This window comes from Cyprinus carpio, chromosome A1, assembly GCF_018340385.1.
Source record: "Cyprinus carpio isolate SPL01 chromosome A1, ASM1834038v1, whole genome shotgun sequence".
NCBI lineage: Eukaryota > Metazoa > Chordata > Actinopteri > Cypriniformes > Cyprinidae > Cyprinus > Cyprinus carpio.
The window spans coordinates 17267927-17285656 of record NC_056572.1 but is presented as its reverse complement, the minus strand read 5'-3'; the positions used below and the strand labels follow the sequence as shown (position 1 = coordinate 17285656).

The 17730-nt window shown below is 38.6% G+C and overlaps 2 protein-coding genes across 6 annotated transcripts in view; both read right to left on the bottom strand.

Annotated features, from left to right (window-relative positions):
- The window catches only part of LOC109061301 (immunoglobulin-like domain-containing receptor 1), an 11629-nt gene extending 10114 nt beyond the window's left edge, over positions 1 to 1515 (bottom strand). The window contains exon 1 of the mRNA XM_042754381.1: positions 510 to 1515. Coding sequence (XP_042610315.1) covers positions 510 to 558 — 49 coding nt within the window. The 5' untranslated portion in view covers positions 559 to 1515. The remainder of the gene's footprint in view (positions 1 to 509) is intronic.
- A 9150-nt stretch (positions 1516 to 10665) lies between these two features.
- The window catches only part of LOC109086708 (immunoglobulin-like domain-containing receptor 2), a 42103-nt gene continuing 35038 nt past the window's right edge, over positions 10666 to 17730 (bottom strand). For 3 of the 5 annotated variants that reach the window (XM_042754313.1, XM_042754166.1, XM_042754230.1), the window contains 4 exons: positions 15733 to 15852; positions 14340 to 14538; positions 13537 to 14257; positions 10668 to 12169 (listed from right to left, as the gene is read on the bottom strand). In XM_042754313.1, the coding sequence (XP_042610247.1) occupies positions 12134 to 12169; positions 13537 to 14257; positions 14340 to 14538; positions 15733 to 15852 (1076 nt within the window). In that variant the 3' untranslated portion in view covers positions 10668 to 12133. Of the gene's footprint in view, positions 12170 to 12972; positions 14258 to 14339; positions 14539 to 15732; positions 15853 to 17730 lie in introns of all 5 variants that reach the window. The other 2 variants (XR_006159298.1, XM_042754274.1) reach the window with 2 other exon arrangements.

The window sequence follows — 17730 nt, the reverse complement described above, 5'->3', positions numbered from 1 at the left end:
AGGCTGCCAAACCTGTTAAACTGGAAATGAGACAAAGAGCAGGAAATTCTTCACTGGTTCCAGACAAATTCAGTATCAGTGTCCAACAAGTTTGTAAAGAGAAACGTTCAGCAAAATATTTGCGGAAACGTCATTTCTTTTAATATCTTTGTTTTCAAATAAAATTTCAGTTATGATCACTTAAGCACAGCATTTATATGTTTGTATGTTATGTTTTTCATCTCTATTCTATTGTTTTTATTTCTCTAGATTCCACATTTTATTATTCTTTTTGTCTTTTTAAAACACCCTATCAGTCTTTCAATGTTTGTACACGTTTTCAAACGGATTAATTTTTATGTCAACAACCACTGGTCACGTGACCGAAACAGCCGCGTTCAAGTGACACTTTTACCTGTTTCCATTGATCTACCTTTACTATGTTTTTGTATTACTGGCTTTCTCGCGGTGGACAGCGGCTGGACAGATGCGTGTGTGAATGAGATGTTCTGTGTGAAGATCAGGCTCACCTGAGGTCAGGAGCATCAGAAGCAGCGCAAACACGATCATCCGTCTCATAATGATCCAATGAAACTCCAGCAACCTCGAAACGAAACCAGCGCGAGTGTAACTATGATGAAAGTGACGGATGAGCAGCTCAGTCAAAACTGCATTTTATCTAAGACGCTTTAACATTTAGCTGTGTCTTTCTCAGAGGCCGGTTTGTGTTTTATTTGCTCCACTTTTCCTCCCCCTCGTCATCACCATTTCTCCACCCCTCCAACAGGTGCATCCCATATCGCGCATGCGCACAGGTAACATTCCTCTTTGGGTTTTGACCATAGTCTATTGTTTTAACTATGGCTTTTTTTTTTTTTAAATGCCAAAACACTTAATAACAAGCATATAACCACAACAACTTCAAAAACAATACAGGACAAAATACGAAAAAATTATACAAGATAAAAAGTTAAAAATAAATGAATAAATAAAACTACGAACAAACAAATAAATAACATAAACCATTAAACATTTAACGCAGCTTGCATCCTTGGTGTTGCATTACCGCCATCTTCTGGAGCTACTTCCCATGTACCGCATCTTGTTTTCAGACTCTTGATATTAGCAAAAGTATACAAGACCTAGAGGCGAAACTCTGATGCTTTTGGGGTAACAGCCACTAGCTGGCGCTTTCGGTAGCGCGGCCGCCATTTAGGGGTGAAAATTCCAATTTAATAACAGCACAGATGAAACGGACAGAATAACAACGAAAGATAGGTCAAAGTGGAATAAAAGAAAGCAGTGTTGGGCTATCCACTGCAAAAACTATCAGTGTGACAGTAAAAATATTGCCTTTCATCGTTTTGTGTTTTGAAGTGGGAAGTAGGGCTGACTTATGCACCTGCTAACTTTAAAGTCCACGTGAACCGGAAGTTGCTGCTGACTTTATTTCAGTGTAGTGCATATTTCCCGATATTTCCATCTGAAACGGGACATTAAACAGAGGTCACGGTTTTGTTTGCGCTCCTGGTCTCTGTCTCTCACTCATAGCAATCTAATGGTTGAAGGAGTGCGTTTCTGCCCAAGCCGACAAACTGACGTCATCAGAGAAGGAACGCCATTCCAGAGCGGAAGTAAATATTCAGATTTTGATTAAAGATTATGAAGACAATTTTTTTTCAGCAGATTGACTTAATTGTTTACATCAAGACTAGCAATGTGCGCTAGTAAAGTAAATAAAGTCATTTAATGTGACTTCAAACTATTTTTAGTCTAGTAGCCTAGTAAACTTAAGTACTTTTAGGAACTGCAGGTCCTAACCATAGAAACCATAATAATGATTTATATAGATAAGTATAAATGCAACTTTACACATTTACAATTACTTACTATATTATTATTTACTATTATTCCACTAGGTCTGAAGTATGTATTGTATGTTTTAATCCCCTGGAACACACTACAAACATGTTGATCTAGATTAGGTGATGCATTGCTGTGTCTCCGTCATAATTAAATAATTAAACAACTTTGGAGAAAGTGGCTGTAAGTTACGTTTTTTTTTTTTTTTTTTTTTTTTTTTTTTTTTTTTTTTAACAGTCTTCCTTTAACGGACATTAATATAAGACAATACTGCAAAAACAGATTACTGTCAAGTTGTTTGTTGTGTAGTTGTATATAATCACGAGAGAACACATTCAGGTAACTCACAAGCCCTGTGTCTCAATTCTCATACAATCCATCCTAATAAAGTATGTGAGATTAGAATAAGTATGTTGAATAGAGTATGCCAAAAGTCCCCGGATGGTCTACTATTTCAGGTCGATTTTTGAAGTGTGGATCCATGCACACTCTAATGGCTAAAATTGCCCACAATCTATTGCGCTTTTATAAACATCCATTTGCTCGTGAACTTTTAAATGCATCATTATGCAGAAAATATGAGCAGAGTTATCCACATGAAAGAACAGTGACTGGCAGATCATCGTGCCACTTCTTTTTTCTCCTGTAAGGTAGGAAGTTAAATGAAATGAAATGTGGAGGATGTTAACTGTGACAAGATGATTGACAGGCCAGTTTACAGTGACAGGGTGCGTGTAACAGGTGCGACACAGCGGTCCTTTAAGGCGCAATTGTGTGACGTGATAGTCGGTGCGTTACAAACGAGATATATCGCCCTCCGAATGGGCACTTGGGAGAGAAAACCAATCATGGCCGCCATATTGAAGGGTCGTTCCAAACCGAAGTGCTCAAACCTGGCCACTTCAAAGGGCCCTTCGGAATGAAGGATTTCGAAGGGTACAACTGATGGACACTTCGGGCTCCTATGATCCTTTGAGCAGATTTTTTGCACGATGCATGTGGAACACACACCACTATTATACATTATTTATTTAACACACATACCTATTTACATTTTACATTTGCACATATCATATCTGTACATACATAATTGTCTATATTATATATATTGTGTTTTTGCTTTTTTTGTACTTTGTCTATTTCTATATTATTATATATTTTTTTATTATCTATGTCCTGTCTTGTCACTATCATTCTGTTGCACTGTGGAGCTTCTGTCACTAAAACAAATTCCTCGTATGCGTAAACATAACAGGCAATAAAGCTCATTCTGATTCTGATGATGATGGTGCCTCCGTGTGGGCATGTGATGATGCAGAAGGGCACTTCAAGAAACAGTTGTTAGGTCCCCTACACCCTTCAACCCTTCACTCCGGAGGGTAAACCCTTTGAAAGGATTAGGGCATAGAGATGAGCCCTTCCGAATGGAACGCAAGGTGAATGTCCCAAAGCTTGCCTACTCTTCTATTACACACTCAAAAGTGTGTACTTTTTCTTCACCAAAAAAGTACATACTTTAAGGGCGTAGTAGTAGGCACACTGAGATGCAGGGATGCATCTCATTACTAGCACTGCATGTCTAACACAACATTCTTCTTTTCTCACATGCATACCAGTTCCCACATAATACAACAACTCTCTCTTGTGGGCATTTACCATTCAACATTGTTTAGTGAACACAACACTGTTATATTCCTGTTATATATTTATTGTCCAACATTCCTAATTTTTCTGTCATTAATTTAATTTTATTTATTGATATTAATTCAGTGTTTATAATGCTAACATTTGAACTTAAAATATTTTTAACCGAACCTGACATGGTTTCTAGAGCAAAAGGTTTTATGAAAAAAGGGAAGACTTTAAAATAAAGTCTGTACAATAAACTGTTAAAAGGATTTGATGATCACTAGTCTAGTGATTGTACGTTATTGTTGTCATTATTCAGGCTGTATTGCAGCTTTAATGTATGTTTTTTTTTAAACAAAGCAGCTGATCTTTGCCATAGCGAAAGCTAGAATCTAGTGGACTGCTGAGTCGCTTTCACCCCAAAATGGTGGAAGCGCAGGGCTGCTGCTGGGCGCAGATGTTGCAATGGAACGTTCTACAGAGTTTTGCCTCTTGGTCTTCTATACTCTTTGATATTAGTCCCATTTTAATTAATCAAATATTTATTTCCTTTCCCAGTCCTACTGCAATCTAGTATATTCTTTACCCCACTCCCTGTTAGTCCCATGTGTTTTATCACGACCATCCTTCGAATCCACATTTTCCACAGTAAGTCTCAAGAACGCACAGCAGCACCTTTCTCTTTGGAGTGTTACAAGCTCTTGGTGCATAAAGAAGATCTGTAAAGTTGCAGACTAAAGTCTCTAATCCAAAGAGAAATTCTTTATAAAAGTTAAGAGTTAACCACATCCCCCTACAACAGCTCATTCTAACACGCCCCCACATGTCTACATCACTGTGTGGGAAGATTTACATAACACAGCCCAAATGTTCACACAAAGAAAGAACTAGGCGTAACTTTTATTTTCGCTGTAGTATTGTTGTTGCCGCCACTGCCATGTTGTGGAGACGCTTTGTGTTTTTCGTTTTGAAAGCGAAACTACTTTGTTTGGCCTTCCAAAAGAGGATGATATCCACTTCATCATGCCTAGAGCTGATCCGTGCTGGTCGCTGAGGAAATACATCAACTTTGCACTGTGGATCGCCGTATCAGCTTTCACTGTGGATGAAGCGAAGTCCAGCCCGGGGTCGTCACATGTGGTTGCCGCGAGCCTGCCAGCCACTCCGTTCTCAAGTCTTCTGGGAGTTCCTCACTCAACCCCAGCATACGTGATGCTGTGTGATGAATTTTATGGAGGACTGTTTCCTGACCTTGCAGAGTAGCTTAAAATGGGTCTCAACCCAAAGGCTGTTCTATAAAGTGAGGCAGTTCCAACTTTGCAAGGACACTTTTGTGAATCATTACCCTACATTTTTTTATTTGGATAAATAAAACATTTTTTTTCCAGTGTAGCGCTTGTTGTTTGTCGTTTCTCCAATCACAAATGCAGACATGGTTTCATAGAGGAGAAACAATAATGTACAATATGTGGAAAATGTTTTTTTTTTAACCTTAAACCATGTAAACACATTTCATTACACAAAATACACAAAATAATGTTCTTTTTTTAGCAATGTCATATGACTCCTTTAAGGCCGTTTCACACTGAGCGCGTTCAACAATTTTTCCTCAGATATGTATCTCATAAATAGATTTAACATCATCTGCTGCTCAATATACAGCATTAAATTAAGATAAACAAGGTTCTACACCAGAAAAAAACTATCTATAGCCTAATAAGAATAGGCTACATCTTAAAATATAATTACAAACCCGATTCCCAAAAAGTTGGGACACTGTACACATTGTGATTAAAAAAGGAATGGAATCATTTACAAATCTCATAAACTAATATTTTATTCACAATAGAATATATATAACATATCAAATGTTGAAAGTGAGACATTTTGAAATGTCATGCCAAATATTGGCTCATATTGGATTTCATGAGAGCTACATGTTCCAAAAAAGTTGGGACAGGTAGCAGTAAGAGGCCGGGAAAGTTAAATGTACATGTAAGTAACAGCTGGAGGACCAATTTGCAACTTATTAGGTCAATTGGCAACATGATTGGGTATAAAAATCGCCTCTCAGAGTGGCAGTGTCTCTCAGAAGTCAAGATGGGCAGAGGATCACCAATTCCCCCAATGCTGCGACGAAAAATAGTGGAGCAATATCAGAAAGGAGTTTCTCAGAGAATAATTGCAAAGAGTTTGAAGTTATCATCATCTACAGTGCATAATATCATCCAAAGATTCAGAGAATCTGGAACAATCTCTGTGCGTAAGGGTCAAGGCTGGCAGACCATACTGGATGCCTGTTATCTTCGGGCCCTTAGATGGCACTGCATCACATACAGGAATGCTACTGTAATGGAAATCACAACATGGGCTCAGGAATACTTCCAGAAAACATTGTCGGTGAACACAATCCTCCGTGCTATTCGCCGTTGCCGGCTAAAACTCTATAGGTCAAAAAAAAAGAAGCCATATCTAAACATTATCCAGAAGCACAGGCATTTTCTCTGGGCCAAGGCTCATTTAAAATGGACTGTGGCAAAGTGGAAAACTGTTCTGTGGTCAGACAAATCAAAATTTGAAGTTCTTTTTGGAAAACTGGGACGTCATGTCATTCGGACTAAAGAGGACAAGGACAATCCAAGTTGTTATCAGCGCTCAGTTCAGAAGCCTGCTTTTTATTCACAATTTGTAAAGTGTTCCTTTTTTGGAATCGGGTTTGTAGAAGTACAATATGCAACAAGCTACACTTGAAAATGTAATTATTAATGTATTTGCCAACCCACTTTAAACCATCATTGAGTGCTTGTAATAACTTCCGAACTTGTGATTTAAAGTTTATTTTAATTCTATGATAAGCAAACACATGCACTCTGTTTAATAATGCTACACTGCTAATTTTTGTTATAAACATCCTTTATTGCTATAAAAATACCATGAGCTGCATACAAAACACATACAGAAAATATATCGTCATAAACGTGTCTATTTGCTTTCATATTTCATGTGTAGAAACATGAACGGCCCGTGTTTTCACTTTGCGAAACTGAAAAGATTTGTCGAACTGGTGCGAAAAAAAACATTCGCATTTTCGGTGCGCTAATGTTCGCGATCTATGTGGAAGCATTCATAGAAATCTATTGTTTTATTCCAGTGCATTATTATCATTGCGTCCGATATTCATTTAGCTTTTTCGCGCTCAGTCTGGAAAGGCCTTTACATTAGCATCACTGCTGGTGTATGATAAGACAGCAAATGTAAAGTGCTGTGTGCTCTAGAAAAGATTGTCTAATTCTTTATCATGACTTTCACTCAACGTAAGAACACATGCTTTGAAAGAAATACATTCAGTCTATGCCAGCTCAATCCATATAAACAAACTAGCACGTACGTTTTAAGGATCCAGTAAACCTGAGAGGAATCAGAACTGAAGGTGACATTCAACATAAATGGAAAAGCTTTTTATAACAAAAACTCAACAAACATTCACTCACCACCAGAATGCATAAATGGCAAAATGGTAACACTTTAGAATACTGTTTCGTCATTAATGAATAACTACACAAGAACACATGTAACACAATATTAGCACTCTAGTAACTTCTAGTAACAAGAAATTCTGATTAATGAATTAGTAAGTAATAGTGCTTAATCTAATGTGGTAGGCCACTATTAATCAGGAGCTATTATTTTTTTCATACCTTCCCAAGAACCACTAAGAACTACTGTAAACAGATTCATAATTAAAATAAATAATGCATAATGTATAATTAATTCTAAAGTGAAGGTCATGGTAACCCATTAGTGATTACCAAAATCTTCAGAAGGAATTAATTACTTGGATCAGTATTCTAAAGTGAATAACACGATAAGTCTCTAGTAATTACTGAAATCATTGAAAGCTTTTGAGGTTTTTGTAAGATTCTGGATAGCAATTCCTTTTGCCAGATTTGGTAACACTTGAGTCATTACTAGTGGGTTACAGAGATCATGTCCCCTTCGAAATCCTTCATTCCGAAGGGCCCTTTGAAGTGGCCAGTTTTTAGCACTTTGGTTTGGAACAACCCTTCAATTGGCCAGCCATGATTGTTTTCACTCCGAAGTGCCCTTTGGAGGGTGATATATCCCGTTTGGAACGCACCGACAGGCAGCTGCACATGCGCACTGGCTGATTTAGCCTAAAAAATATGCTTTTTTATAACGCTATTTGAGCAAAAGTAATAACATTTATGACACAGTTGTTGTCAGATTTCTTTGGTGATTTCAAATATGAAATTTAATCGTAAGCTTAGTGAACGGTTTTGGAGAATTTGATGTTTCCCCATTCAAAGAGATAGGATTTGCACTTGCATGCCCGAGAGGCGTTTCAAAGATGGCAACTGAGTGACATGACTTGTCTTAAAAGGACTTTGCTATTACACACTAAATCATTAATCAGAGTTTCTTGTTAGTTAATAGTAGTTACTAGAATTGTATTAGTGCACTAGTTATTTATTCCTGTGTAGTTATTCATTAACGACAGAACAGTGTTCTAAAGTGTTACCCAACAAAACTTTTACGTGAATACATTCAAATAAGTTAATATCAACATCATAAACAATATTACAGTTCTGGTTGTTTGATTGTTAGTTTAGGGCACATTTGTTTTTCGTTCATCTACCACAGGCCTCAGATCAGTGAAGCTATGTTCAGTTTTTGATGAAGTTCCTCATGTCTCCAGCAGACGGTGTCAGTGTCTCAGTCACCAATTGCAATACGACTTGAGTACAAGTCTTAGAGTATCTGATTTTAACAGTACTTAAATATTTTTCTTATATTGTTCTCATACTGAACGTAAGCTCAAAGATCCATTAGCCCTCAACATCTAGAGAAATACCAGTGAAAAACAAGAACTATTTGATTTGTGAGGAGAGCAATCAAATTTATTTTCTACAATCAAAATAAAACTGAACACCTCAAAATTCCAAGAAATCAATGTTAACACAACCGCCTCTTCAACGTTTACAGACACTCAAGTCTCAGTGAAGAACAACTGCAAAGTAAAATTAAAAAGTCAAAGCCTTCTTGCACTAGGCATGCTGGTTGTCCTGATCTCCTATAAACACCAGTGATTCACAACTACATGCTAATGCATTTGCATTCACATAAAGAAGCCTTGTTGACAAGTTTCAGTTAGTAAGGGTAAAATGCACAAAATATAGTAACTTTAATGCCCTGTACATAGCAATATTGCTTTTTTTGTAGGAGAAATAAACAGCTGCAGAAAAAGTTAGGTACCATGCAAAATGAAATGAGTAATTGTAACGCTCGTTAAAAATGTAGTGGAGTAAAGATTACATATCTGTTCAAAAATGTAGTGAAGTAGAGAGAAAAAGTTGCTAATACCTTTGATACTCCGTAAAACTACAAAGTAGCCAAAAAGATACTCAAGTACAATAACAAATTACATTTACTCAAATAATTTACACTACTGTTGCGGATGTGCAGCGTCTGTTTTCTGCTTTTTAAATTGTGGCAATCGACAGGCTTACACACAAACTTTAAATATGAGGAGCAAAATAAAATTGGGTATCAGTAATCTCATGGACCATCAGAACGGGTGTGATATTTAAAGTGAAGTGTGGCCAGGAATGATGACCCATACTCGAAATTTGTGCTCTGAATTTAACCCATCCAAGTGTGCACACACACAGTAGTGAACACACACACACCGTGAACACACACTGGGGGCAGTTGGCAGCCATATTGCTTAAGGGTCTCATATCAGTCTGGTATTGAGGGTGAAAGAGAGCGCTGGTTATTCACTCCCCCCACCAACAATTCCTGTCGGACCTGAGACTCGAACCCGCATGCCAGCCAGCAAAGGTCAAAGTTGAACTGTTTCCTCGTGTATGGTCAGGATGTGCTAGACATCCATTGCTTTTCCTTTCTGTCTGCAGATGCATCTGGTACACTGGATCACACACTTCACAGATCAAAACTGCTGTGATTAGAGTTTAGATGTGTGGCACTGATGAGAAGACACTTTAATATGAGATGTAAGCTGAGTGTGACGTAAAGCTCCACTCTGAGGCATGAGCGAGTCATTCAGCCACATTCCTCACATTCCTGCAGAAAACCATCACATGACCACAGGAACCACCAACGTAGCCTCACAGCCAGACACAGGGAATACTGAAGACCTCAAACACCACAGCCGTTTATTTGACTGAGCCGCTCTGGCAGCGTGAGGCATCTGTGAGGGGACAAAACTGTCCCCAGAATTAACCCAGACAAAATCTCTGAGGCCACTTTGGGACATTGTCGTGTTAAAATGATTTATAAATTAACAAATAATGTTGTTTTCTTCTAACAGAAACAGAGAGTTAGTCTGTAGTCATTATGATTAGATTTATATAGAAATAACAGAAAACCACAGTATGTCCTCATTTACACAGCCATGTTATTTTGAGTGTGTGTGTGCTTGTTTAGCTATACTTGTGAGGGCAAAATGTCCTCACTTATATATTGAAAGATCAATGATCAACCTGCTAGTGAGCACGTTTTACTGGTTTTCATTAGTTAAAAGAGGTTATAAATCAGAAATTTCATGTTTCTGTTTGAATCTAGTGTTTTGCATGTTTCTGTGATGGTTGTATTGTAGGGATGAGTTAGGCCATAGAAAATATCATCAAACTGATATAAAAAAAACAATGGAAGTCTATGAGATAAGCTCACTAACATAGTGAAACAAATGTGTGTGTGTGTGTGTTTGTGGTTTATGAGGAAACAAATTTGTATAATGACATGGGTATGACATAGGTATTACAGTATGAAGTTGGTTTATGAGGACACTTCCTGTGTCCCTGTAATTCAGGCTTAAAAAACATAAGTTTTCTTCTGCAATGGTTTTTTTCTGCGAGGGGTAGGTTTAGATGTAGGGTTGGTGCAGGGCGATAGAAAATACAGTTTGTACAGTATAAAAAACATTATGCCTATGGAGAGCCCCGTAAACCAAATATACCAACATGTTTTTGTGTGTGCGCGTGCGTGAGGTTTCCATCTCAATACTGATGTGCTTCAGTGCGTCACTATTGTCTGAACAATGAACAAAGACTTTCATGACACACTTATTTACACTGATTTACACCGACACAAACACAAGAGTCATAATGCTGTAGCAATATAACAATGTGATGCTACAGAAAAAAAAAAACACTGCATAACATGAGTTTGCTAGGATTAGAATGTCAAGTTTTTATTGAAATTCATTTGATGTAGTTAACATGGTTGAATCTGCATACAGCTAATATACATATTTCATAAGGCAGCAAATGTGAAAAAATGTAAACAGTTGCATTAACATGATTTTCAGTCCTCATGGCAAAATTGTAATTATATAGACCATTTCCTTAAGCATTTGGATAAAAGCACTTTGCTTGATACAGCTACCTTATATAAACATAACCATTTCAAGATAAAAGAAGACTAGAGTAAGTAGTTGGAGACTGGTGAAGTAGGTGAAGAACTAGGTGAAGACTGACATCTGACACAGTGATGTCAGTCTGAGAGCAATACAAATGTCATCTAATGCCTGATCGCCAACAGAACCAACACAAGAATGATGAGCTCATCGTCCCGTGATGTCACCGCTTGGTGTGTGCAGTGTCCGCGTGTCTCCAGTGCATATACATCACACTGTTACTATTGACACTAACTTAAGGTACCACAGATAGCAATGACTGAGCCTTTACAAGATAAATGATTATACGTGAGGCTGGTTTTCAGTACTAATACTGAAGTGTTTCACTCGAGTCAGCTGCACATTGTACTTTTTTTAGTCAGAAATCTTTAACTACATGATCCAGATATGTGCTTCAGTGAACTCACAACCAACAGTAATTCAATGAAAATCCTTTCTTGTTTATCTAATATGATGAGATTGGTTGATAATTAATAAACCACTGGAACCAACTGACTCCCTGTAATCTTGTTCTGTTTATCTTTAAGTCTTTGCTCAGCTTTGCATATGGAAACCAGTGTCATCCCTAAAGACACACAATATTATCATTTGTTACTTTGAAAAATAAATTAACTGTATCGTACAACACTAATAAAAGCATGAGTGTATAACTAGATCTACAATAATATTAATGTTATGTGCAAATATGTGCAAAAGCACAGTTAGCTAGCACAGCAGTTAGCAAGTGTCTTGTTTTTTATGAACATGTTTACTGATATAGGTTGTCAGAATGTAACAATTTAGCAAATTCAAAAATCCATTCATATGGAGCACTTTAAGATTATATACATATAAGTGAAAATACTGTGTCCCATATGTAAGTAAAACTGGTTTTGATAGGGCAACCATGCTATCCTCATATATTACATCCAATAACGCTCAATGTAAACATCATCATTTCACTGTGGCAAATGTTTTCATCAAATACAAATCCATTAAACTGTGAGGAAAAGTCTCTTGTCCAGTGAGCCTCATGAATGAATACTCTATATTTTCTCCAAGCTCAGTGTCAAAGCTGTGAGCCATAGGGTAAGTTATATTTCAATACTCATGTTCAGACCTCACAAACCTGCCTTCCACAGCGCTAGTGCTCCACTGGATCAGTGCGTGTTGGCGGTGGAGTTTTTGCAAGCGTGGTGACTTCCCCATTGTGTATCTGAGACATCAAACTACAAGCGAGTCTCTGCTCAGAAGAGTGCTCTGTTCAAAGAAAGGACAGAAGAGTGAGCAGAACAAGCAAGCAAAGCTAGCTTTGTTTGAGTAGATTAGTCTTGTCTAGCAGTGAGAGTGGCAGAGAGTCGGCAGGTGAAGCGCTGTCAGTGATTATTGTGGAATTATTAGGACCAGACATGTATGTTATACATGTACATTATACTGAAACAACACACAAAAAATAAAAAGAAATAAAGTCCAAACCTGAAAAGCTACATGATTCTCCAAGTTGCACTCAATAAGATTTCCATCTGTATTTATGCACATAAATGGAGCGCTTTAACTTCTACGGTGCCTCTGGCGAGTGTCTACATTTTACAGTTGGATCTAATTTAATGAATACAAGTTCAAACTTTAAGCACTACAGTAGCATCTGTGTTTTGTAAAAACATAAACATCTTACAGTGGAAGTCTGTGGGCAATATGTGGTGTGTAAGTGCGCAACTGTGTTTCAAACTGAAGGACGGGTGGACACACTGAACACACACTGACTCCACTACATTCCACAAAGAATTTGAAACAAATACGTAAGTGTACTGTGCATTATAATGTTTGCTTTCTGGCACACACATTTTATCAATGTCATATCCTGACCTTTTTGAATTCTTTTTCTATAGTCATAACGTTTCTTAGAGGTTTTATAGCTTCAAACTAGTGCTTTCTTGGACCACTGTAACGTTAGTTGTGTTAAGAGTATATATACGGTTTAAGCTGTGCTCCAAATACATTTTGGGGAGGAATTAAGCAGCAAGCAGGTAGAGATGGGTTTAATTTATTTACATTTTTGTTACCTGTATACATCTTATTTTCTGTTGTCAAATCGAGGTACAAATCGAACCGTGATTGAAAGACCTAGGTCGGAATCAAACTGCACACTTTGTTCATCAAAAAATGTCTACAAGAGATACGAATGAAATAAATGGTAAGGATGATGACTGACAGGAGGAAATCTTATAGAGTGCTTCTCTGGTGAAATTGGATTTATGGCTAATGTTCTGCATTCTCTCTTGTACTGGATCTTTTAATGACTGTTTTCAACTAATCTTTTGAGGTCTTTTTTCTTTTTTCTTTTTTAAATTACTTCAAAATTTTTACAAACATATTTCCAATAATGTTACTAATTGTGTTGGAGGGTTTCAGGACTACATTCTTCACTTCCCTGTAGATAAACACCTTTCTACTGCTTTGCTTTGATTGAAGTGGCTTCAGTCTGTGGAACCTCTGTACTTTTCTTTCACTCCACTAATGCATCCATTTGCATGCAAGACAAACTCAGGTCGACAGTGCTGTGAAAGGTTTTATTTCCCCCTTTCAATTGAACAGCAGAGTCACAAAGAGTCCTAATGATAACTCACCACTTTACGAGGGCGGTTCTGCTCCTCTTGCCCACTTGGCGTAGAGCCGTGACCAGAGCGGGTGTAGCTGAAAGGTTGTTGTCCAGACTCTGCTCCACAGGAACGCTCCTGTTCCTTCTCGGTGCAGGACGGTAATGATTCATTATCCTTTGCCATCCGGTCACGAGGTGACTGGTTGCATGGAGACCTGCTGTGGAAACCTTCATTACTCTTTTTGGAGCTGTTTTTGGAAGGTGTGTCTGAGTCCTCTTCAGTCTGTCCTACTTTTGAAGAACTGGTTTTGACTGCTTTAGCTTTACGTTCTAATAAACTGTTGAGAAGGGCATCACTGTAGTCCTGCCTGCTCCCTGTACCACTGAAATCTCTTCTGCTCTGATCCCACTTTCGTGTATCCCTTTGTGGTTGACCATTGTCCCACGGGTCCCGTCTTTTTCCAGGTAAGAGCGGAGGGCTGGGTGGACATCTCACTGGACTGGCCTTCGGAGAGTAACGTTTTGAACAATAAAATGGGTAACGATCTCGTTCCAGCTCCCGGTCTCTCTCCCTCTTGCGCTCCTTTTCCAGTTCGTGTGCTCTATAGTTGACCTCCCTGTTTCCAAGATCACTGTGATGTCCTCGTTGCATATACGCCATTGCAAACTCCTCTAGCTCATCCAAAGATCCTGTCCGTCCACGTTCCAGGAAAGCCTTCCTCTGCAAGTGTTCTGAGCGAGGGTTCCACCTGAAACAGAAATTATCAATACTATTAAACTTCTCATTGTGTAGTAAGACAAGTGCTTTACTACATGTCAGCCTTCTGTTACCTGGGGTTTTCATCTGCTACATGATTTCTACGCTGGGGTTGTTGTGTGCATCCTGCCTCATGAATGGGAGATAAATCTGTGGTCCGGAGGTCATCAAGATCAGGAATGGCAGGCAAAGCCTTTTTCTGGACTTGTCGATTGGTTTGACGGAAATTAGCTTCTGCATCATGTAAGGAACTCAGCTCAGACATACTGCAGGCTGCAAATGAAGAGAAATCAGCACAGATATCTCTGATAGCTTACTTGGAGAGTTTGGACAAACTCTTTTTGCAAATTCTTAACATCACAGTTTTTTGATATTTTAAAACCTAGGTCTTCAACCCTGCTTTTGGGCCTGTGATATTTCAAATGACCAGTAAGACCTCGATTAGCTGGTTCAGGAGTGATTTATTTAGATCAGTGGTTCTCAATCCTTGTGCTCCCCAGCTCTGCATATCTGGCATGTCTCTCTTTGTTAATAAACCTGATTCAGATAATCAGTTTGTTAGAAATGAGCTCTGTGCATGAGCTGTGTTCCCATTGACATGGTCCCTACACAGTGTTCATTGCTCCCTACTCCCTGTGCAGGGGAAATCTGTTGAAGTATACCTCACTTCGGAACATTCATTCACGGATTTGCACTGCACAACGTCTTTACACACGGACAAGTGTGACATCATATACCTCTGTAAATAAAAACAATTTAAATTCACAACTTGCACACTTCAATGCACTTTGAACATAACATATACGTTCGCTTCGAACTGGAATCATGACGGAATATCCTGTGATGTCCAATTCGCAGGGCACTTACGTTCAAATAGAACAAATGTCTGAAGCTCTGAATGTGCAGAGCACGGTGGCTCGAGGACTGGAATTGAGAACCGCTGATTAATATAAACTAGGGTTTTAGATGAACTCTTCAGGACAGTGGGTCTCCCAGGAGCAGGATTGAAGACCTATGCATTAGAATGTTTAACCTTAATTGCTCTGGTCTCATTCTTTCATGTCTTATCATCATGCATTTAGAAGAATTTAGAGCACTACATGAAAAGCCTGAAGAATATAAAGAGAGAAGTATAAAGTGCTTAAGAGACCACAGAGGAACATGAAAAGGAGGAGTCAAGCATGCAGCTCTTACACAGGAAAATAGAGCAGCTTAGACAGAAGGAGTGGATCGTGCAGTGAATGATGCAGTGGTTGTGTGCAGTGGTCAAGTGCAGTGGGAATTCTGAGTGGGACATCTGCAATGGGTCGTGTGGAGTAGATTGTGAAGTAGTCAAGTGCAGTGGGAATATTGAGCGGGACAGCTGCAGTTGATTGTGCAGCTGGTCATGTGCAGTGGTCAAGTGCAGTGGGAATGTTGAGTGGATCATGCAGTGGTCAAGCATCTGGAATGGCGTTTGTGTCTTACAGTTTCGGCTGCTGCTAAGAGTCTGTGATGGGTTGAACTGAGCGAGCTGCTTCTCCACGTACTGCAGCACTTTCAGAGAACTCTCATCTGACACAGGCTGCAGATGGAAACCACTCCACACTACAGGAGATACACCATGTGTGTGTGTTGTAAGAATAAAGAATATAGTTTTTGGTCATTCAGGCCATTTTAAAGTAGTCCTGTACTCAGATGAAATGCCACCCCCCCCACATTAAAATCCACACTAGATGGAGCGTTTCAGTTGCCAATGCCTCCAATGGATCTCATATCATAAAACAGAAACAGAAAGAGCTTTATTACCAAGTAGGCTTGCTCATACAAGAAATTTGTTTTAGTGACATAAGCTTCCAGTACACAGAGACAAAAACACACAGACTGAAAACCAAAACAAAAACAACAACAACAAAAAAAAAAAAAAATATGCACATATAAATAGACAAATATTGAAAAATAAATTGAAAAATAAATAAATTGTATGAACAGTTGTGCTATAGATGATAAAAAGGAATAGAATAGAGTGAGATGCAGGGATGTACTAGGGTGGAGGTGGTAACAAATAAATATAAGGTTATTGCACATTTTTATTGCATAAGTGGGGAACATTTAACTGTTCATGAGTAAGATTGTATGGGGGAAGAAACTGCTTTTGTGTCTGGTATTTGCAGCTCTGAAGCGCCAGCCAGATGGCAAAAGTTCAAAAAAGGGATAACTTGGGTGTAAATACTGTTTAAGGCTGCTATCATGAAAATAAATACTATGAATCAGAAAGAAAACTGAAGTGAGGACACTTCACAACAATGCTTACAATACAGTCATTAAGTGATTTTTCAGTAATTTTTTACTGATTTATACACATCAGCAATTATTGAGACTTTAGACAGTCAAATCACTGGGGTTCTTGAAGAAACCTGATCTTTGTGAAAGAATATGTGGAATATGTGATCAAAGATCAAAGCCTGAACTTTTTTGAAAGAATATGTGGACAAAAGCCTTAGTTCGGAGTTCATCTCTTTCCGGGTTCCGGTTGAAGGGGAATGCTGGCACGTTTGGCTGCAGCTCCTTTCTCCTTTTTATTGTTTTTGTTTTTTATTGTTTTTAACATTTCTGCGATTTAGTGCAGTGGCTATTTGGAGCTTTGGAAAGTGCCCGGTTATTGCCCCCTTTAGCGTAATGTGCAACAGCGCTTTATTTTGTGGACTACTGTTTTTATTAGTGAGCTTTATCTGCGAGGATCTCTTTTTCTGCTGGGATCATGATTTACATGGCAGCAAGACTTCTGCTGCGGAGGATTCCCTGCTCATGGCCTTAAGGTACACTGCTCGCAATCTACTGAAACTAAAGAGGAATTATCTATCGAACGACACTTATGAACTGTGCCAAAATGTTGGTATTCTACGTCCTCCATGATACATACACCGCGCATCAAGGCACAGGTTTACTCACTCCTTATCTTACATTTGACCCCCATGTTCAGAACAATGTCAAAGCATCATTTTCTCATCTCAGAAATATTGCACAAATTCGCCCCATGCTGTCCTTTGCTGTGGCCGAAAAACTGATCACCACATTTGTCTTCTCATGCATCGATTACTGCAATGCTCTACTTGCAGGTGTTTCAAAAACCACCCTAAATAAATTGCAGTATGTCCAAAATTCAACTGCTATAATCCTGACAGGGAACAGAAATAAAGATCACATCACTCCAATTTTGGAATCCCTACACTGGCTCCCTGTCAGGTTTCGTATTGATTTCAAAATTCTCATGCTTACGTATAAGGCCTTGCATGGTTTGGCACCAAAAACACGGATCTTCCAATGGTATACTCGCCTAGGCGGAATCTCCGTTCCTTTGATTCTGGCCTTTTGACTGTTCCCTTTACGCTCAATAGGTGACCGGGCATTTTCCTCCGTTGCCCCAAAACTCTGGAACTCTCTCCACTATAATATTAGACATGCAGAATCTTTTAATGCGTTTAA